Source organism: Lonchura striata, chromosome 36 (genome assembly GCF_046129695.1).
Source record: "Lonchura striata isolate bLonStr1 chromosome 36, bLonStr1.mat, whole genome shotgun sequence".
Lineage (NCBI taxonomy): Eukaryota > Metazoa > Chordata > Aves > Passeriformes > Estrildidae > Lonchura > Lonchura striata.
In genome coordinates, this window is record NC_134638.1 from 1,483,025 (window position 1) to 1,503,303 (window position 20,279).

General features: G+C 58.9%; 2 protein-coding genes across 2 annotated transcripts; both read left to right on the forward strand.

The window, feature by feature from the left end:
* Positions 1-1,534: 1,534 nt before the first annotated feature.
* LOC144247932 (uncharacterized) lies at positions 1,535-9,693 on the forward strand. Its single transcript, XM_077789659.1, has 6 exons — positions 1,535-1,721; positions 4,374-4,445; positions 5,660-5,731; positions 7,474-7,534; positions 8,223-8,266; positions 9,659-9,693. The coding sequence occupies exons 1-6, from the start codon at positions 1,535-1,537 to the stop codon at positions 9,691-9,693; spliced, it is 471 nt and encodes a 156-aa protein (XP_077645785.1).
* BCAP31 (B cell receptor associated protein 31) lies at positions 9,652-19,947 on the forward strand. Its single transcript, XM_077789751.1, is given in 9 exon segments — positions 9,652-9,695; positions 9,811-9,907; positions 10,817-10,917; positions 13,331-13,475; positions 15,240-15,375; positions 16,800-16,819; positions 16,821-16,903; positions 18,001-18,101; positions 19,411-19,947. Coding segments are annotated over 8 exon segments (717 nt in total). The 5' UTR covers positions 9,652-9,695; positions 9,811-9,815; the 3' UTR covers positions 19,450-19,947.
* The last annotated feature ends 332 nt before the right edge of the window (positions 19,948-20,279 follow it).

The following is a 20,279-nucleotide window of genomic DNA, read 5'->3' on the forward strand; positions in this document are numbered from 1 at the left end:
GGAATTTGGGGGGTTTGGGGGGTTAGGAGGGATTTTGGGGAGTTAGGGGGATTTTGGGGGGATTTGGGGGGTTGGAGGGATTTTGGGGGGGTTGGGGGGTTTGGAGGGATTTTGGGGACTGCAGGTTTTGGGGATTTGGGGGGTTTGGGGGGGCTCAAGGGGATCTGGGGGGTTCGGGAGGGTTTGGAGGGATTTTGGGGGGCTCCGAGGGGTTTTTGAGGGTTTGGGGTGGTTTGGAGGGATTTTGGGGGAGCTTGGGGGCTTTGGATTGATTTTGGGGGGTTTGGGGTGGGTTTGGAGGATTTTGGGGGCTCCGAGGGGTTTTGAGGGTTTTGGGTGGGTTTGGAGGATTTTGGGGGGAGCTTGGGGGGTTAGGAGTGATTTTGGGGGTTTGGGGTGGTTTGGAGGATTTTGGGGGCTCCGAGGGGTTTTTTGGGGGGGTTTTGGGGCCTCGGGGGGGATTTGGGGGGCTTTAGGGAGGGTTTGGGGTTTGGGGGCTCGGGGGATATGGGGGTTTGGGGTGGGTTTGGGTGGAATTTTGGGGGATTTTGGGGGAGTTTGGGGTCTCCATGGGGAAGGGGGGTTGTGAGGAATTTTATTTTGGGGGGGGTCTCCATGGGTGATTAATTTAGGGTCCCATGAGGGATTGGGGCAGTTTTGGGGTCAATTTTAGGATGGGGGGGGTGGATAAAATTTGGATTCCCCCCCCCACCATTAACACTCCGAGTCCTCCAATCCGCCAGGGGGCGCCCTGACCCTCCCCGTGTCTCCCCTTCCTCCAGGTCCTCCCCTCCAGCAGGGGGCGCTGTGCCGAAGAGCCGCCCCTCACGGCGGCCATTGGGGGCGGGGCCTGGGGCTGAGCCACGCCCCCAAGGGGGAGGGGGCGGTGGAGTGGGCGGGGCTTGACCCCTCCCTCATAGAACCCCAATGAATCCCCAAAAACCCCCCCAGAACCCCCCAAAAAACACCAAAATCCCCCCAAAATCCCCCCGAAACCCACCCCCCACCCCACGGCCGTGCCAAAGCCCCCCCCCGGCCGTGCCCCTCCCCCCCCCGTGTCTTTGTGCCGTGATTGTGACTTTTGGGGGACCCCCCCCCCCCCCCCCGCTGCCCCCTCATCCCCCCCCCCAAAAAAAAAACAACAGTGGGGCAGGGCCGGGGGTGGGGGGCGGGGGCTGAGCCCCCCTGGGACCCCCCGGAGGGAATAAAAGACGACGGTGACACCGCCAGGGGGGTCCCCAAATTTTTTGGGGAGGGGGTTGGGCTGTGAATTTGGACGAGGGGGAGAGGGGGGTCTCGGGGTTTGGTTGGGGGACCCCAAATCTTGGGGGGGGGCGGGGGAGGGACGTGAGGCGGTGTGACCCCAATTTTGTTGGGAGGGAGGTCTGGGGGTTGTGACCGCACATTTTGGGGGGGGGTTTTGAGGATGGAGACCCCAAATTTGGGGGCCCGGAGCTCATGGGAGGGGTTTTGGGGGGGGTCGTGGGGCGCTGGGACCCCCCAAAACCTCCGTGGAACAGTCCCAAAAGAAGGAATGGGCGTGGTTTGCGATAGGCCACGCCCACATCGTAGAAGGAAATGGGCGTGGTCTAATGTAGCCACGCCCATAACGGGCAACACCCAACGTTTGGGCGGGAACTGTATGCAAATAAGGAATGTGGGCGTGGCTTTGGTGGCCACGCCCCCTGAGTCATCACCGGCGCGGCCCCGGCGGAGCGAAGGTACCGGGACCCCCAAAAACCCCGAAAAAGCCCCAAAAAACTCCTCAAAAAAACCTCCAAAATTCAGGGGGGACCCTCCCAGAGCTATGAGGGAATCTCGGGACCCCCAAAAAAACCCCAAAAGAACCCCAAAGCTCAGGGGGAGATCCCCCGAATTCCCCCCAGAGCTGTGAGGGGACCCCCAAAAACTCCCCAAAAAAACCCCCAAAAATCTCCAAAATTCAGGGGGAGACCCCCTGGATCCTCCCAGAGACACGAGGGAATCTCGGGACACCCCCCCAAAAAAAACCCACCAAAAGAACCCCAAAGCTCAGGGGGAGACCCCCCGAATTCCCCCCCAGAGCTGTGAGGGGACCCCCAAAAACTCCCCCAAAAAAACCCAAAAAATCCCCAAAATTCAGGGGGAGACCCCCTGGATCCTCCCAGAGACACGAGGGAATCTCGGGACACCCCCAAAAAAAAACCCACCCAAAAATACCCAAAGCTCAGGGGGAGACCCCCCGAATTCCCCCCCAGAGCTGTGAGGGGACCCCCAAAAACTCCCCCAAAAAAACCCAAAAATCCCCAAAATTCAGGGGGAGACCCCCTGGATCCCCCCAGAGCCACGAGGGAATCTCGGGACCCACGCCCCCAAAAAAATCACCCAAAAATCCCCAAAGCTCAACAGGAGACCCCCCGAATTCCCCCCAGAGCTGTGAGGGGACCCCCAAAGACTCCCAAAAAAACCCCCAAAAATCTCCAAAATTCAGGGGGGGACCCCCTGGATCCTCCCAGAGCCACGAGGGAATCTCGGGACACCCCCAAAAAAAAACCACCCAAAAATTCCCAAAGTTCAGGGGCAGACCCCCGAATTCCCCCCCAGAGCTGTGAGGGGACCTCGGGACCCCGAAAAACTCCTTAAAAAAAACCCAAAAATCCCCAAAATTCAGGGGGAGACCCCCCGAATTCCCCCCAGAGCTGTGAGGGGACCCCCAAAAACTCCCAAAAAAAACCCCAAAAAATCCCCAAAATTCAGGGGGAGACCCCCTGGATCCCCCCAGAGCCACGAGGGAATCTCGAGACCCCCCCCCCCAAAAAAAAAACACCCAAAAATCCCCAAAATTCAGGGGGAGACCCCCTGGATCCCCCCAGAGCCACGAGGGAATCTCGAGACCCCCCCCCCCAAAAAAAAAACACCCAAAAATCCCCAAAGCTCAACAGGAGACCCCCTGAATTCCCCCCCAGAGCTGTGAGGGGATCCCAAAAACTCCCCAAAAAAACCCCCAAAAATCTCCAAAATTCAGGGGGAGACCCCCTGGATCCTCCCAGAGACACGAGGGAATCTCGAGACCCCCGCCCCCCCAAAAAACCACCCAAAAATCCCCAAAGCTCAACAGGAGACCCCCCGAATTCCCCCCAGAGCTGTGAGGGGACCTCGGGACCCCCGAAAAATTCCCTTTAAAAAACCCCAAAATCCCCAAAATTCAGGGGGAGACCCCCTGGATGCCCCCAGAGCCACGAGGGAATCTCGGGACCCCCCCCTAGAAAAAATACCCAAAAATCCCCAAAGCTCAACAGGAGACCCCCCGAATTCCCCCCCAGAGCCGTGAGGGGATCCCAAAAACTCCCAAAAAAAAACCCCAAAAATGCCCAAAATTCAGGGGGAGACCCCCTGGATCCTCCCAGAGACACGAGGGAATCTCGAGACCCCCCCCCCAAAAAAAAAAACCCACCCAAAAATCCCCAAAGCTCAACAGGAGACCCCCTGAATTCCCCCCAGAGCCGTGAGGGGACCTCGGGACCCCCGAAAAATTCCCTTTAAAAAACCCCAAAAATCCCCAAAATTCAGGGGGGGACATCGGGACCCCCCGAAAAATCCCCCAGAAATCCCCAAAACTCAGGGGGAGAACCTCAGAGCCCCCGCAAAGCCGTGAGGGGACACCGGGACCCCCCAAACCCTCCCAAAAATCCCCAAAATTCAGGGGGGGACCCCCTGGATCCCCCCAGAGCCGTGAGGAGAATTTGGGATCCCCCAAACCCACTGGGGTCTCTCTGGGACCCCCAAAATTGATGGGGGACCCCTCGGGAGCACCCCCAAACCCACAGGGGATCCCCCGGGACCTCCCAGTGCCCCCCCAGTACCTCCCAGTGACTCCCCCAGTGTCCCCAGTGACCCCCATGATTCCCAGTGGCTCCCCAGTGCCTCCCAGTGCCCCCCCAGTGACTCCCAGTGATTCCCAGTGACTCCCAGTGACTCCCAGTGCCCCCCAGTGCCTCCCAGTGCCCCCCCAGTGACTCCCAGTGCCCCCCCAGTGACTCCCAGTGTCCCCCCAGTGCACCCCCAGTGACCCCCCAGTGCCTCCCAGTGACCCCCAGTGCCTCCCAGTGCTCCCCAGTGCCTCCCAGTGACTCCCAGTGCCCCCCCAGTGACCCCCAGTACCTCCCAGTGCTCCCCCAGTGCCTCCCAGTGCCCCCCCAGTGCCTCCCAGTGCCTCCCAGTGCTCCCCCAGTGCCTCCCAGTGCCCCCCATGATTCCCAGTGACTCCCCCAGTGACTCCCAGTGACTCCCAGTGCCCCCCCAGTGACCCCCAGTAGCTCCCAGTGCCCCCCCAGTGACTCCCAGTGTCCCCAGTGCCTCCCAGTGCCCCCCATTGATTCCCAGTGCCCCCCCAGCCATGGAAAGTTTTCGGGGCCTCTCGGACCAGGAGCTGCTGGAGAAACTCCAGAGCCGGCGCGGGCCCCTGGGTGGGCACTGGGAGAGACTGGGAGGGACTGGGAGAGCATTGATGGGGACTGGGAGGGGATTGGGAGGAACTGGGAGGGGACTGAGAGGGAACTGGAGTTGGGACTGGGGGACTGGGAGGGATTTGGGGGGGACTGGGAGGGGACAGGGGCAGATTGGGGGGACTGGGAGGGGAGTGGGGGTGACTGGGAGGAACTGGGAGGGAATTGGGGTGTACTGGGAGGGGTAACTGGGAGCACTGGTTTGGACTGGGGGCACTGGGAGGGGATTGGGGGAAACTGGGAAGGACTGGGAGGGAATTGGGGGGACTGGGGGGACTGGGAGGTAATTGGGGGGACACTGGGAGGGGACTGGGAGAGTACTGGGAGGGAATGGGAGGGGTAACTGGGAGCACTGGTTTGCACTGGGAGGGGTAACTGGGAACACTGGTTTGGACTGGGAGCATTGGGAGGGGATTGGGGGAAACTGGGAAGAACTGGGAGGGAATTGGGGGGGACTGAGGGAACTGGGAGGTGGATGGGGGGATACTGGGAGGGGTCTGGGAGAGTACCGGGAGGGGAATGGGAGGGGTAACTGGGAGCACTGGTTTGCACTGGGAGGGGTAACTGGGAACACTGGTTTGCAGTGGGAGCATTGGCAGGGGCTGGGGATGACTGGGAGGGACTGGGAGGGGTAACTGGGAACACTGGTTTGGACTGGGAGCACTGGGAGGGATTGGGAACGACTGGGAGGGATGGGAGGAGTAACTGGTTTGAACTGGTTTGAACTGGTTTGCACTGGGAGGGATGGGAAGGGTAACTGGTTTGAACTGGTTTGCACTGGGAGGGGTAACTGGTGTGAACTGGTTTGAACTGGTTTGCACTGGGAGGGATGGGAGGGGTAACTGGTTTGAACTGGTTTGCACTGGGAGGGGTAACTGGTTTGAACTGGTTTGCACTGGGAGGGGTAACTGGTGTGAACTGGTTTGAACTGGTTTGCACTGGGAGGGATGGGAGGGGTAACTGGTTTGAACTGGTTTGCACTGGGAGGGGTAACTGGTTTGAACTGGTTTGCACTGGGAGGGGTAACTGGTGTGAACTGGTTTGAACTGGTTTGCACTGGGAGGGATGGGAGGGGTAACTGGTGTGAACTGGTTTGCACTGGGAGGGGTAACTGGTGTGAACTGGTTTGAACTGGTTTGCACTGGGAGCCCTGGGCTGACCCGTGCCCCCCCCAGGGCCCCCCCGCAAACTCTACGAGAAGAAATTCTACGAGTTCGAGACCCGGCGGTGGCGCAGGGGGGGCGCGGGTCCGTGGGGGGGTCCCGGGGGGTTTGGGGGGTCCTGGGGGAATTTTGGGGGTCCCTGGGGGCGTCCTGGGGGGTTTTGGGGGGGTCCCTGGGGAGTTTGGGGGTGTCCCTGGGAGATTTGGGGGTCCCTGGGGGGGTCCTGGGGGGTTTTGGAGGGGTCCTGGGGGAATTTTGGGGATCCCAGGGAGATTTGGGGGTCCCTGGGGGTGTCCTGGCGATTCTGGGGGGGTCCCTGGGGGGCTTTGGGGGTCCTGGAGGAATTTTGGGGATCCCAGGGAGATTTTGGGGGTCCCTGGGGGGTTTGGAGGGGTCCCTGGGGAGTTTGGGGGTGTCCCTGGGAGATTTGGGGGTCCCTGGGGGGGCTTGGAGTGTCCCTGGGGGGGTCCTGGGGGTTTTAGGGGGTCCCTGGGGGGATTTGGGGGTCCTGGAGGAATTTTGGGGATCCCAGGGAGATTTGGGGGTCCCTGGGGGGTCCTGGGGGATTTTGGAGGGGTCCCTGGGGAGTTTGGGGGTGTCCCTGGGAGATTTGGGGGTCCTGGGGGGGGGGGCTTGGAGTGTACCTGGGGGGATCCTGGCGATTCTGGGGGGGCCCTGGGGACTTTGGGGGTCCTGGGGGAATTTTGGGGATCCCAGGGAGATTTGGGGGTCCCTGGGGGGTTTTGGAGGGGTCCCTGGGGAGTTTGGGGGGGTCCCAGGGAGATTTGGGGGTTCCCTGGGGGGTTTTGGAGTGTCCCTGGGGGTGTCCTGGCGATTCTGGGGGGGTCCCTGGGGGTTTTAGGGGGGTCCCTGGGGGACTTTGGGGGTCCTGGGGAATTTTGGGGACCCCAGGGAGATTTGGGGGTCCCTGGGTGGTTTTGGAGGGGTCCCTGGGAGTTTGGGGGTGTCCCTGGGAGATTTGGGGGTCCCTGGGGGAAGGCTTGGAGTGTCCCTGGGGGGTCCTGGGGTTTTAGAGGGTCCCTGGGGGGATTTGGGGGTCCTGGGGGAATTTTGGGGTATCCTAGGGAGATTTGGGGGTCCCTGAGGGGTTTTTGGGGGGTCGCTGGAGGGGTTTGGGGGTCCTGGTGGAATTTTGGGGTTCCCTGGGGCAGTTTCAGGGGTCCCTGTGGGGGATCCTTGGGTTGTTTGGGGGCTCCTGGGGGGGGGGTTGGGGGGTCCTGGGGGAATTTTGGGGATCCCAGGGAGATTTGGGGTCCCTGGGGGGGTCCTGGGTGGTTTTGGAGGGGTCCCTGGGGGGTTTTGGGGGTCCCAGGGAGATTTGGGGGTACCTGAGGGGCGCTTGGAGTGTCCCTGGGGGGGTCCTGGTGATTTTGGGGGGGTCCCTAGGGGGATTTGGGGGTCCTGGGAGAATTTTGGGGATCCCAGGGAGATTTGGGGGTCCCCGAGGTGGGGCTTGGGAGTGTCCCTGGGGGTTTTTGGGGGGTCCCTGGGGGGCTTTGGGGGTCCTGGGAGAATTTTGGGGATCCCAGGGAGATTTGGGGTGTCCCCGGGGGGGGTCTTGGAGTATCCCTGGGGGGTCCTGGGGTTTTGGGGGGATCCTGGTGGGAATTTTGGGGGTCCCAGAGGGATTTGGGGAGGGGGGGGGTTCCATGATGGGGAGGAACCCGAGGAATTTGGGGGGGTTTTGGGGGTCCCTGGGGGGCTTTTGAGGGTTCCTGGGGGGTTTGGGGGGGGTCCCAGAAGAATTTGGGGTTTTGGGGGGTCCTCAGGATTTTTTGGGGTCTCTGCACCCCCTTCCCCCACAGATGATCCCGACAACGACAGAGCCCCCCCAGAATTTGGGGGGGGGCGCGAGCACGGCAACCTGTGAGGAGGAAATTTGGGGATTTTGGGGGAATTTGGGGGGATTCTGAGGAAATTTTCTGGGGATTTTGGGGGGGACTTTGTAGGAATTTTGGGAGGATTTGGAGGAAATTTTGAGGGAAGTTTGGGGGGAAATTTGGGGTGAATTCTGAGGGGAATTCGGGGGGATTTTGAGGGATTTTAGGTGAATTTTGGGGGGTTTTGTGGGAATTTTGGGAGGATGTGAGCGAATTTTTTTAGGAAATATTGAGGGGATTTTGGGTGGATTTTAGGGGGAATTCTGAGGGAATTCTTGGGGAATTTTGAGGGATTTTAGGCGACTTGGAGGATTTCTGGGGGAATTTTGAGAGGACTTGTGAATTTTTTGAGGGAATTTTGAGGGGACTTTGGGTGGATTTTAGGGGGATTTTGGGGGAATTTTGAGGGGATTTTGAGAGGATTTGGGTAAATATTGGGGAAATATTGAGGAGATTTTGGGGGGATTTGGAGTGGATTTTAGGGGGGATTTTGGGTGGATTTTGGGTGCATTTTGAGGGAATTTTGGGTGCAATTTGAGGGAATTTTGGGGGATTTTGAGGTAATTTTGAGGCGATTTTGGGGGCAATTTTGACACCTTGGTGTGGGGAAGGGGTCCAGGTGTTATTTTGGGATGGGACCTTCCCCCCTCACCCCCCCCCCCTTTGCCCCCCAGATTTTGGAGCGCCCCTCCCCCACCCTGCTGGATCACCTGGACAGGTGAGGGGGGGGAGGGGCGGGGGGGGGTTTTTGGGGACCCCCCCCAAATCCCCCCCTAATTTTTCTCTCCCCCCCACCAGCCCCCTGCGTTTGGAGCCCCGGCAGCCGCTCCGAGCCCCCCCGGGACCCCCCAAAATCTTCGCGGGACCCCCGAGCCCCCCCCGAGCCCCCTGGGCGCCTCCTCCCGCTCCGAGCCCAACTGGTGGCACTGGGGGTGATCGGGGGGTCCTGCTGGGGCTGCTGCTGCTGGGGGGGCCCCTGGGTGAGACCCCCCCCCCAAAATCCTCCCGGGACCCCCCCTCCAAAAAAAAAAACCCCACCCCGAATCTTGGGAACCCCAAAATTCACCCCGAAATCCACCCCGAAACACCTCAGGGTGCTCATATTTTCCCCCCAAATCCCCCACCAGAGCCTCAAAATTCCCCTTGGGACCCCACGGGACCCCCAAAATTCCAATGGGACCCCCCCCATGATCCCCAAAATCCCTTTGGACCCCATAATCCCCTTGGGACCCCCCCAGGCTCCCCAAAATCCCTTTGGGACCCCCATAATCCCCTTGGGACCCCCCCAGGCTCCCCAAAATCCCTTTGGGACATCCAAAATCCCCTTGGGACCCCCTCCAGGATCCCCAAAATCCCTTTGGGACACCCAAAATTCCAATGGGACACCCCCAGGACCCCCAAAATCGTTTTGAGACCCCCAAAATTCCAATGGGACACCCTCCAGGACCCCCAAAATCCCTTTGGGACCCCCAAAATTCCAATGGGACACCCCCAGGATCCCCAAAATCCCTTTGGGACCCCCAACTTTCAATGGGACACCCCAGGACCCCAAAATCCCTTTTGAGACCCCCAAAATTCCAATGGGACCACCCCCAGGATCCCCAAAATCCCCTCGGAATCCCCCAAAAATCCCCTCTGGATCCCCCTTGGACCCCAAAACCCCCTTGGGACCCCCTCAGACCCCTCACGAATCCCCCCAAAATTTGGGGAGTCCGGCCCCCTCCCCAATAAACGCAATAAACGTGTCCAGAGCTGTCAATCAATTCCATGGGCGGGACAAGCTGTGAGGGCGGGACAATGATTGGCTGTGGGCGGGGTGGGGGCGTGGCTACGGTTAAGGGACGAACCATTGGCGTTAAGGGGTGGGGAGGCGTGGGCGGCTCCACGACGAAAGAGGCGCGGCTTTATTTCAATCCCATTAATTTCACTAATGACGAAATTAATTGTGATTAACTTTACCCGCTTTAACGGTTTCATCCCAACTGATTAAATTTATTATTAAATTTATTGTTGAAATTTCCCCGGGTGGCGGGGCGGGGGAAAATGGCGGGCAGCTGTGACGTCACCCAGCTATTTTCCCGCCTCTCGCTCTGATTGGCCGCTCCCTCAGCGTGTGGGCGTGGCTTCCGCTGGTCGCGTTCCTGAGGGTGAGGGCGGTGAGGGAGGGGCGGCCCCGGGGCGGATTTTGGGGGTTCCTGAGGGGATTTTGGGGGTCCCGGTGCCCCAAACCGGGTCCCCATCGCTGCCCGTGCCCCCCTCAAGCCGCCATGAGCCTGCAGTGGACGGCGGTGGCCACGTTCCTGTACGCGGAGGTGTTTTTGGTGCTGCTGCTCTGCGTCCCCTTCGTGTCTCCAGCCAGGTGAGGGCAGGGGGTCCCCAAAGTGGGGAGGGGTCTCTAAAAGTGGGGGGGGAATCTTTAAATATGGGGAGGGTCGTTAAAGGGAAGAGTGGGAGGTCCCTAAATGTGGAAAGGGGTCGCTAAAGGTGGGGAGGGGTCCCTAAAATTCGAGGGGGCCCCCAAAAGTGGGGAGGGGTCCTTAATAATGGGGAGGGACCTCTAAATGAGGGGAGGGGTCCCTAAAGGGGGGAAGGGTCGGTCCCTAAAGGTGGGGAGGGGTCCCTAAAAGTGGGGAGGGGTCTCCAAAGATGGGGAGGGTCCTTAAAAGTAGAGAGGTACCTCTAAATGTGGGGAAGGGTCTCCAAAGGTGGGGAGGGGTCCTTAAAAATGGGGAGGGGTCTCTAAAATTCGAGGGGGCCCCCAAAAGTGGGGAGGGGTCCTTAAAAATGGGGAGGGACCTATAAATGTGGGGAGGGGTCCCTAAAAGTCGGGGAGTCCCTAAAAGTGGGGAGGGGTCCCCAAAGGTGGGGAGGGTCCTTAAAATTAGCGAGGTACCTCTAAATGTGGGGAGGGGTCCCTGAAGGGGGGAAGGGTTCCCAAAGGTGGGGAGGGGTCCCTAAAAGTGGGGAGGGTCTCTAAGGGTTGGGAGGAAAGATTTGGGGGGGGGGTCCTGTGGGATTGGGGATTTCCTGAGGGAATTTAGGGGGGTCCTGAGGGGATTCCCTGGAATTTGGGGAGGGTCCTGGGGGTCGCAGTTTGTGCCCTCCCCACTCCAACGAAAGAAGAAAAATTCACTAAAAAATCAATTTTTTTTTCCTTTCGCACGACCCTGGAATAGAAAATTTCATTTCAAAAAATTCGGAGGGTCCTGGGTGGGATTCCCTGGAATTTTGGGGGGTCCCAAATTTGTGTCTCCCCCCCCAAACCCAGATGGCAGAAGATTTTCCGCTCCCGCCTGGTGGGGCTGGCCGTGTCCTACGGGAATTCCTTCTTCATCGTCCTCATCGTCATCCTCGTGCTGCTGCTGCTCGGTGGGTGCTGGGGGGGTTTAAAGGGGATTTTTGGGGGCAGTTTTTGGGGGAATTGTGGAGGATTTTGAGGGGATTTTGGGGGGAAATGGAGAAAATTTTGGGTGGATTTTTGGGGGAGTTTGGCTGGATTTTGGGTGGATTTGGGGGAATTTTGGGCTAATTTTGAGGGGGTTTTGGGGGAATTTTGGGCGAATTTTGAGGGGGTTTTGGGAGAATTTTATGTGGATTGTGGGAGAATTTTGGGGAACTTTGGAGGATTTTGAGGGGATTTTGGGGGCAGTTTTGGTTGGATGTTGGGGGGATTTGGGGGAATGTTGGGGGGGATTTTGGTGGAACTTTGCGGGAGTTTGGCTGGATTTTTGGGGGATTTGGGGTGGATTTTGGGGATTTGGTGGAACTTTGGGAGGATTTTGGGTGGATTTCAGGGAGATTTTGGGTGAATTTTATGAAGATTTTGATGCCTTGGGGCACGGGCACCCTTGGTGTGTCCAGGTGGATTGGGGGGGTCTCTGTGTGGATGTGAGGTGGATTTGGGGGTCTCTGGGTGGGTTTCTGGGTGGATTTGGGGGGGGTCTCTGGGTGGATCTATGGGGGTCTCTGGGTGGATCTGGGGGGGGGTCTCAGGGGGGTGTCTGTGTGGATTTGGGGGTGGATTCTAGGGGGTCTCTGGGTGGTCTCTGGGGGGTGTCTGTGCAGATTTGGGGGTGCATCTGGGGGGGTCTGTGTGGATTTGGGGGGGGTCTCTGGGTGGATCTGGGGGGTCTCTGGGTGGATTTGGGGGTGGATCTGGGGGTGGTCTCTGAGGGGTGTCTGTACGGATTTGGGGGTGGATTCTGGGTGGTCTCTGGGGGGTGTCTGTGCAGATTTGGGGGTGGATCGGGGGGGGTCTCTGGGTGGATTTGGGGGGCTCTGGGTGGATTCCGGGGGTGGTCTCTGGGGGGTGTCCGTGCGGATTTGGGGGTGCATCTGGGGGTGTCTGTGCAGATTTGGGGGTGGATTCTGGGGGATCTCTAGGTGGATCTGGGGGTCTCTGGGGGGTCTCTGGGTGGAATTTGGGGGTGGATTCTGGGGGGTCTCTGGGTGGATTTGGGGGTGGTCTCTGGGGGGTGTCTGTGCGGATTTGGGGGTGGATCTGAGGGGGTCTGTGTGGATTTGGGGGGGGTCTCTGGATCGATTTGGGGAGGGGTCTCTGGGTGGATCTGGGGGGTCTCTGGGTGGATTTGGGGGTGGATTCTGGGGTGTCTCTGGGTGGTCTCTGGGGGGTGTCTGTGCAGATTTGGGGGTGGATCGGGGGGGGTCTCTGGGTGGATTTGGGGGGGTCTCTGGGTGAATTTGGGGGGTCTCTGGGTGGATTCTGGGGGTAGTCTCTGGGGGGTGTCCGTGCGGATTTGGGGGTGCATATGGGGGTGTCTGTGCAGATTTGGGGGTGGTCTCTGGGTGGATTCTGGGGGGTCTCTGGGTGGAATTTGGGGGTGGATCTGGGGGTGGTCTCTGGGTGGTCTCTGGGGGGTGTCTGTGCAGATTTGGGGGTGGATCGGGGGGGGGTCTATGTGGATTTGGGGGTGGTCTCTGGGTGGATTCTGGGGGGTCTCTGGGTGGAATTTGGGGGTGGATCTGGGGGGTCTCTGGGTGGTCTCTGGGGGGTGTCTGTACGGATTTGGGGGTGGATTCTGGGGGTCTTTGGGTGGTCTCTGGGGGGTGTCTGTGCAGATTTGGGGGTGGATCGGGGGTGTCTATGTGGATTTGGGAGGGGTCTCTGGGTGGATTTGGGGGGACTCTGGGTGGATTTGGGGGGTGTCTGTGTGGATTTGGGGGTGGATTCTGGGGGGGGTCTCTGGGTGGTCTCTGGGGGTGTCTGTACGGATCTGGGGGGTCTCTGGGGGGTGTCTGTACGGATTTGGGGGTGGATCTGGGGGGTCTCTGGGTGGTCTCTGGGGGTGTCTGTACGGATCTGGGGGGGTCTCTGGGGGGTCTCTGGGTGGTCTCTGGGGGTGTCTGTACGGATTTGGGGGTGGATCTGGGGGGGGTCTCTGGGGGGTCTCTGGGGGTGTCTGTACGGATTTGGGGGTGGATCTGGGGGGTCTCTGGGGGGTGTCTGTACGGATTTGGGGGTGGATCTGGGGGTGGTCTCTGGGTGGATCTGGGGGGTCTCTGGGTGGTCTCTGGGGGGTGTCTGTACGGATTTGGGGGTGGATCTGGGGGGTCTCTGGGTGGTCTCTGGGGTGTCTGTACGGATTTGGGGGTGGATCTGGGGGTCTCTGGGTGGTCTCTGGGGGTGTCTGTACGGATTTGGGGGTGGATCTGGGGGTCTCTGGGGGGTCTCTGGGGGGTGTCTGTACGGATTTGGGGGTGGATCTGGGGGGTCTCTGGGGGGTCTCTGGGGGTGTCCCCCGCTGACCCCCCTGTCCCCCAGACGCGCTGCGGGAGACGCGTAGGTACAGCCTGGGCGACCGGGAGGCGCTGGGCAGCAACCCGGCCGCGCTGGAGCACTTCCACATGAAACTCTTCCGTGCCCAGAGGAACCTCTACCTGGCTGGCTTCGCCCTGCTGCTCTCCTTGTGAGCCCGGGGGGGATTTGGGGGTTCCTGGGCACGATTTGGGGGGGCTGAAGGGAATTTGGGGGGTCCTGGAGTCAATCAGGGGGGTCCTGGAGCTGGTTTGGGAGGGTTGGGAAGAGGCTCTACCCGGCTGGCTTCGCCCTGCTGCTCTCCTTGTGATCCTGGGGGAGATTTGGGGGGTCCCAGCCACAGTTTGGGGGGCTGAAGAGAATTTGGGGGGGGCTGAAGGGAATTTGGGGGGTCCCAGCCACAATTTGGGGGGGCTGAAGAGAATTTGGGGGGGGCTGAAGGGAATTTGGGGGGGCTGAAGGGAACTTGGGGGGTCCCAGCCATGGTTTGGGGGGTCCTGGAGCTGGTTTGGGAGGGTTGGGAAGAGGCTCTAGCCGGCTGGCTTCGCCCTGCTGCTCTCCTTGTGATCCTTGGGAGATTTGGGGGTCCCAGCCACAGTTTGGGGGGGCTGAAGGGAATTTGGGGGGCCTGGAATCAGTCAGGGGGGTCCTGGAGCTGGTTTGGGAGGGTTGGGAAGAGGCTCTACCCGGCTGGCTTCGCCCTGCTGCTCTCCTTGTGATCCTTGGGGAGATTTGGGGGGTCCTGGGCACGATCTGGGGGGGCTGAATGGAATTTGGGGGGGGCTGAAGGGAATTTGGGGGGTCCCAGCCATGGTTTGGGGGGTCCTGGAGCTGGTTTGGGAGGGTTTGGAAGAGGCTCTACCTGGCTGGCTTCACCTTGCTGCTCTCCTTGTGAGCCTGGGTGGATTTTGGGGGAGCTGAAGGGAATTTGGGGGGTCCCAGGCACGATTTTGGGGGGGCTGAAGGGAATTTTTGGGGGAGCTGAAGGGAATTTGGGGGGGCTGAAGGGAATTTGGGGGGTCCCAGCCATGGTTTGGGGGGTCCTGGAGCGGGTTTGAGGGGGTTGGGAAGGGGTGGTCCTGGCTGGCTTTGCCCTGCTGCTCTCCTTGTGAGGCTGGGGGAGATCTGGGGGTCCTGGGCCGTGATTTGGGGGGGGGCTGAAGGGAATTTGGGGGGTCCCTGAACCCCAAATTTGTGCCCCCCCCAGCCTCCTGAGGCACCTGGTGACGCTGATCTCGGGCCCAGGCCGTGCTCGGTGCTTCCAGCCAGGCCCAGGGTCTCGGGGGGGAATTTTGGGGGACTCAGTGGGATTTGGGGGATTCAGGGGGATTTTGGGGGTTCCGTGACCCCAATTTTGGGGTCCCTGAACCCCAAATTTGTGCCCCCCAGCCTCCTGAGGCGCCTGGTGACGCTGATCTCGGCGCAGGCCGTGCTCGGTGCTTCCAGCCAGGCCCGGGATCTCAGGAGGGAATTTTGGGGATGGGGGGGACTGAGTGGGATTTGGGGGACTCAGTGGAATTTTGGGGGTCCCTGAACCCCAGATTTGTGCCCCCCAGCCTCCTGAGGCGCCTGGTGACGCTGATCTCGGCGCAGGCCGCCCTGGGTGCCTCCAGCCATGCCTGGCAGTCTCGGGGGGATTTTGGGGATTTGGGGGACTGTGTGGGATTTGGGGGATTTTGGGGGTTCTGTGACCCCAATCTGGGGGTCCCTGAACCCCAAATTTGTGCCCCCCAGCCTCCTGAGGCGCCTGGTGACGCTGATCTCGGCCCAGGCCGTGCTCGGTGCTTCCAGCCAGGCCCGGGATCTCGGGGGGGAATTTTGGGGGACTCAGTGGGATTTGGGGGATTCAGGGGGATTTTGGGGGTTCCGTGACCCCAATCTGGGGGTCCCTGAACCCCAAATTTGTGCCCCCCAGCCTCCTGAGGCGCCTGGTGACGCTGATCTCGGCGCAGGCTGCCCTGGGTGCCTCCAGCCAGGCGTTCCGCAAGCAGGCCGAGGGCGCCAGCCAGGCGGCCCGGCAGTACCTGGAGGACAACGACGCCCTCAGGAAGGTACAGCCAGCCCAAAACACCTGAGAACAACCCGAAAACACCTGAAATCAACCCAAAAAACACCTGGGATCCCAAAACCACCCAGGGTTGCAAAAAACAGCCCAAAACACCTGAGAACAACCCGAAAACACCTGAGAACAGCCCAAAAAACACCTGGGATCCCAAAACCACCCAGGGTTGCAAAAAACAGCCCAAAACACCTGAGAACAACCCGAAAACACCTGGGATCCCAAAAACCAGCCCTAAAGCACCTGAGAACAACCCAAAAAAACAGCTGGAGTCCTAAAAAACAGCCCTAAAGCACCTGAGAATAGCCCAAAAACACCTGAAATCAACCCAAAAAACACCTGGGATCCCAAAACCACCCAGGATTGCAAAAAACCACCCAAAACACCTGAGAACAGCCCAAAAACACCTGAGAACAGCCCAAAAAGCACCTGAGAACAGCCCGAAAAACACCTGGGATCCCAAAACCACCCAGGATTGCAAAAGACAGCCCAAAACACCTGAGAACAACCCGAAAACACCTGGGATCCCAAAAACCAGCCCTAAAGCACCTGAGAACAACCCAAAAAAACAGCTGGGGTCCTAAAAAACAGCCCTAAAGCACCTGGGATCCCAAAAATACCTGGGATTGCAAAAAACAGCCCAAAACACCTGAGAACAACCCAAAAAACACCTGGGATCCCCAAAACAGCCCTAAAGCACCTGAGAACAACCTAAAAAACACCTGGGATCCCAATAACCAGCTCTAAAGCACCTGAGAACAACCCCAAAACCATTTGGATCTTAAAAAACAGCCCTAAAGCACCTGAGAACAGCCCAAAACCACCTGAGAACAGCCCAAAAAACACCTGGGATCCCAAAAAACAGCCCTAAAGCACCTGAAAACAATGCCAAAATCATCTGGGATTGCAAAAACCAGCCCTAAAATACCTGAAAACAACCCCAAAACCACCTGGGATCCCGAAAAAACAACCCCAAAGCCACCTAGGACACCTGAAACCACTTGAGATTGCAAAAAAACAACCCCAAAACCAGCCCCAAAACCACTTGGGATCCCAAAAATCAGCCCTAAAACACCCGAAAACTCCAAAACCACTTGGGATTCCCTAAAGCACATGGGATTCCTAAAAATATCCCCCAAAACATCTGGGGTGCTCTAGAAACACCTGGAATTTGCTAAAAAACAACCCTAAAAACACCTGGGATCCCCTTAAAAAAAAAAAAAAAATCAGAATAAACCCCCCCCCCCCAAAAAAAAAACTCAAAAAAATCAGGATAAAACCCAAAAAAACTCTCAAAAAATCAGAATAAAACCCCAAAACACTCCCCAAAAATCAGGCTAAACCCCCAAAACTCCTGATCTAACCCCTCAGATCCCCCCAAAACCCCTGAACCCCTTTTTTTTCGTGCCCCCCCAGCAGCTGCAGGAGTCTGGGGGGCCCCGTCCCCACCCGGGACGAGAACGAGACCCTCAAGGCCAAGGTGGAGTCGCTGAAGGAGGAGCTGGAGCTCAGCAAGAAGGGTAGGGGGAAATTCGGGAATTTTGGGAGGGGTTGGAAGGGAATTTTTGGGGTTTTGGGGGATTAAAAAAGAATTTTGGGCATCCTGGGGGAGTTAAAGGGGAATTTTTGGGATTTTGGGGGAAGTTAAAGGGATTAAAGGGGGATTTTGGAGGGTTAAAGGGGAATTTTAGGGGATTAAAAAGGAATTTTGGGGATTCTGGGGGAGCTAAAGGGGAATTTTTGGGATTTTGGGGGAAGTTAAAGGGATTAAAGGGGGATTTTGGAGGGTTAAAAGGGAATTTTGGGGATTTTAGGGGGATTAAAAAGGAATTTTGGGCATCCTGGGGGAGCTAAAGGGGAATTTTTGGGATTTTGGGGGAAGTTAAAGGGATTAAAGGGGGATTTTGGAGGGTTAAGGGGGAATTTTGGGGTTTTGGGGGGTTAAAGGGGAATTTTGGGGATTTTAGGGGGGTTAAAGGGGAATTTTGGTCATTCTGGGGGGGTTAAAGGGGGAATTCTTGGCATTTTGGAGGATGTTGAAGGGGAATTTTTGGAATTTTTTGGGGAGTTAAAGAGGAATTCTGGGGATTTAGGGGGGTTAAAGAGGAATTTGGAGATTTTGGGGGGGTTAAAGGGGAATTTTTGGGATTTTGGTGGGGGTTAAAGGGATTAAAAGGGGATTTTTGGGGGTTAAAGGGGAATTTTGGGACTTTGGGGGGTCTGGAGCATTAAAGAGGGATTTTTTGGGGGAATTTTGGGGATGAAAGAGGAATTTTGGGGAGATTTTGGAGATTTTTGGGGGAGTCTGGGGCTGTTAAAAAAGAATTTGAGGTGACCCGGAACCCCCCACAAATGGGACCATGAGGGATTTGGGGGGATCTGGGGGGATTTGGGGGTGTCAGGAGGGGTCAGTAAAAATTCCCAAAATTCCCAAAATTCCCAAAATTCCCCAAAATCCCGCAGCCCTGGAGAAGGCCGAGAGCGAGGTTCAGGCCATGGGGGGTTGAGGGGTTTGGGGGTGTCCAGGGGGGTTTTGGGGGTGTCAGGAGAGGTTTGGGGGTTCAGTCAAAATTCCCAAAATTCCCAAAATTCCCCAAAATTCCCCAAAATCCCGCAGCCCTGGAGAAGGCCGAGAGCGAGGTTCAGGCCATGCGGCGCCAGGCCCAGGGCCTGACCCGTGAGTACGACCGGCTGCTGGAGGAGCACGCCAGGCTGCAGGTACCCCAAAACACCCCAAAAAACACCCCAAAATCACCCCAAAAATACCCTGGGGAACCTCCAAAAATATCCCAAAAACACCCAAAAAAATACTCTGGGGGAGCTCCCAAAACTCCCCAAAAACATCTCAAAAAACACTCTGGGGAAACCCCCAAAACCACCTCAAAAATATCCTGGGGGAGCCCCAAAAAATACCCTGGGGAAACCCCCAAAACACCCCAAAAATACCTCAAAGAGTACCCTGGGGGAACCCCCAGAATAACCCTAGGGGAGCCCCAAAATCCCCTGTGCACCCCAAAACCCCCTTGGGACCCCCTGAACCCCAACAAACCCCCTTGGGACCCCCTGAACCCCCCCCAAAATCCCTTTGGGTACCCTCCAAACCCCCCTGTGCACCCCAAAACCCCCTTGGGACCCCCTGAACCCCAACAAACCCCCTTGGGACCCCCTGAACCCCCCAAACCCCCTTGGGACCCCCTGAACCCCCAAAATCCCCCTGTGCACCCCAAAACCCCCTTGGGACCCCCTGAACCCCCCCAAACCCCCTTGGGACCCCCTGAACCCCCCCTGTGCACCCCAAACCCCCTTGGGACCCCCTGAACCCCCCCTGTGCACCCCAAACCCCCTTGGGACCCCCTGAATCCCCCTCTGTGAACCCCAAACCCCCTTGGGACCCCCTGAACCCCCAAAATCCCCCCTGTGCACCCCAAAACCCCCTTGGGACCCCCTGAACCCCCCCAAACCCCCTTGGGACCCCCTGAACCCCCCCTGTGCACCCCAAACCCCCTTGGGACCCCCTGAACCCCCCCTGTGCACCCCAAAACCCCCTTGAGACCCCCCCTGAACCCCCCCAAACCCCCCCTGTGCACCCCAAAACCCCCTTGGGACCCCCCCAAACCCCCTCTGTGCACCCAAAACCCCTTTGGGACCCCCATGAATCCCCCCCGTGCACCCCAAAACCCCCTTGGGACCCCCTGAACCCCAACAAACCCCTTTGGGACCCCCATGAATCCCCCCCGTGCACCCCAAAACCCCCTTGGGACCCCCTGAACCCCCCCAAACCCCCTCTATGAACCCCCAAACCCCCTTGGGACCCCCTGAACCCCCCCAAACCCCCTCTGTGCACCCCCAAACCCCCTTGGGACCCCCTGAACCCCCAAGACCCCCTTGGGACCCCCTGAACCCCCCAGACCCCCCTGTGCACCCCAAAACCCCCTTGGGACCCCCTGAACCCCCCAAAACCCCCTTGGGACCCCCCAGACCCCCCTGTGCACCCCAAAATCCTCAAGCCCCCCTTTGCCCCCCCCAGGCCGCCCACGACGGACCCCGCGACAAGAAGGAGGAGTGAGGGGCGTGGCCACGGCAGGCCACGCCCACAGCGGCTGCAAGCCACGCCCACACGGTCACAAACCCCGCCCCGAGCCCAGGCCACGCCCCCAATTCTGACCAAGCCCCGCCCCCGGGACCAGGCCACGCCCCCAGCACAAATTTTGGGGGTGTTCTGGCACCATTTTTGGGACCGTCCCAGCTTTTTTTGGGGTCCAAATCTCATTTGGTGGGGGGTTCAGGCCTCATTTTGGGGGGCTGAACCCCCCTTTTTCCTGCCCCCCTTCCCAGGGGGGTTTTGGGGGGCAGTGGGGACCCCTCCCCTTTTTTCTGCTTCAATAAAATCACCTCGGGTTGGGTCTTGGTTGGTTTTGGGGTCCAAAATTCGCTCCCGGGACCCCCCAAATTTCCCCCCTAAAACCCCAAATTCCATCCTGGCACCTCCCAAATTCTCCCTGGGACCCCAAAATCTCCTCCGGGACCCCCAAAATCTCCCAGAGACCCCCGAGGTTCCACCTTCTTTTATTGGCACCGTGCACAGTTGGGGGGCTCAGGGGGGGCAGGACCCCTCTATAGGGCAGAGACTCCACCAGGGACCCCCTGCTATGGGGCAGGACCCCCAATTATGGGGCAAGACCCCCAGTTATGGTGTAAAAACCCCCCTTATGGGGCAGGAGGGCTTTGCTATGGGGCAGAACCCCAAGTTATGGGGCAGAACCCCAAGTTGTGAGGCAGAACCCCAAGTTATGGGGCAGAACCCCAGGTTATGGGGCAGAACCCCAAGTTGTGAGGCAGAACCCCAAGTTATGGGGCAGAACCCCAAGTTATGGGGCAGAACCGTCAGTTATGGGG

What these genes read in the sequence shown, in the direction of transcription:
- LOC144247932 (XM_077789659.1), top strand. Translation starts at nt 1,535, where the DNA reads ATGGGCGTGGTTTGCGATAGGCCACGCCCACATCGTAGAAGGAAATGG. An exon ending in GAGCCGGCGCGGGCCCCTGG is followed by an intron (nt 4,446 to 5,659) that starts GTGGGCACTGGG and finishes TGCCCCCCCCAG; the next exon opens with GGCCCCCCCGCAAACTCTAC. An exon ending in GGGCGCGAGCACGGCAACCT is followed by an intron (nt 7,535 to 8,222) that starts GTGAGGAGGAAA and finishes TTTGCCCCCCAG; the next exon opens with ATTTTGGAGCGCCCCTCCCC.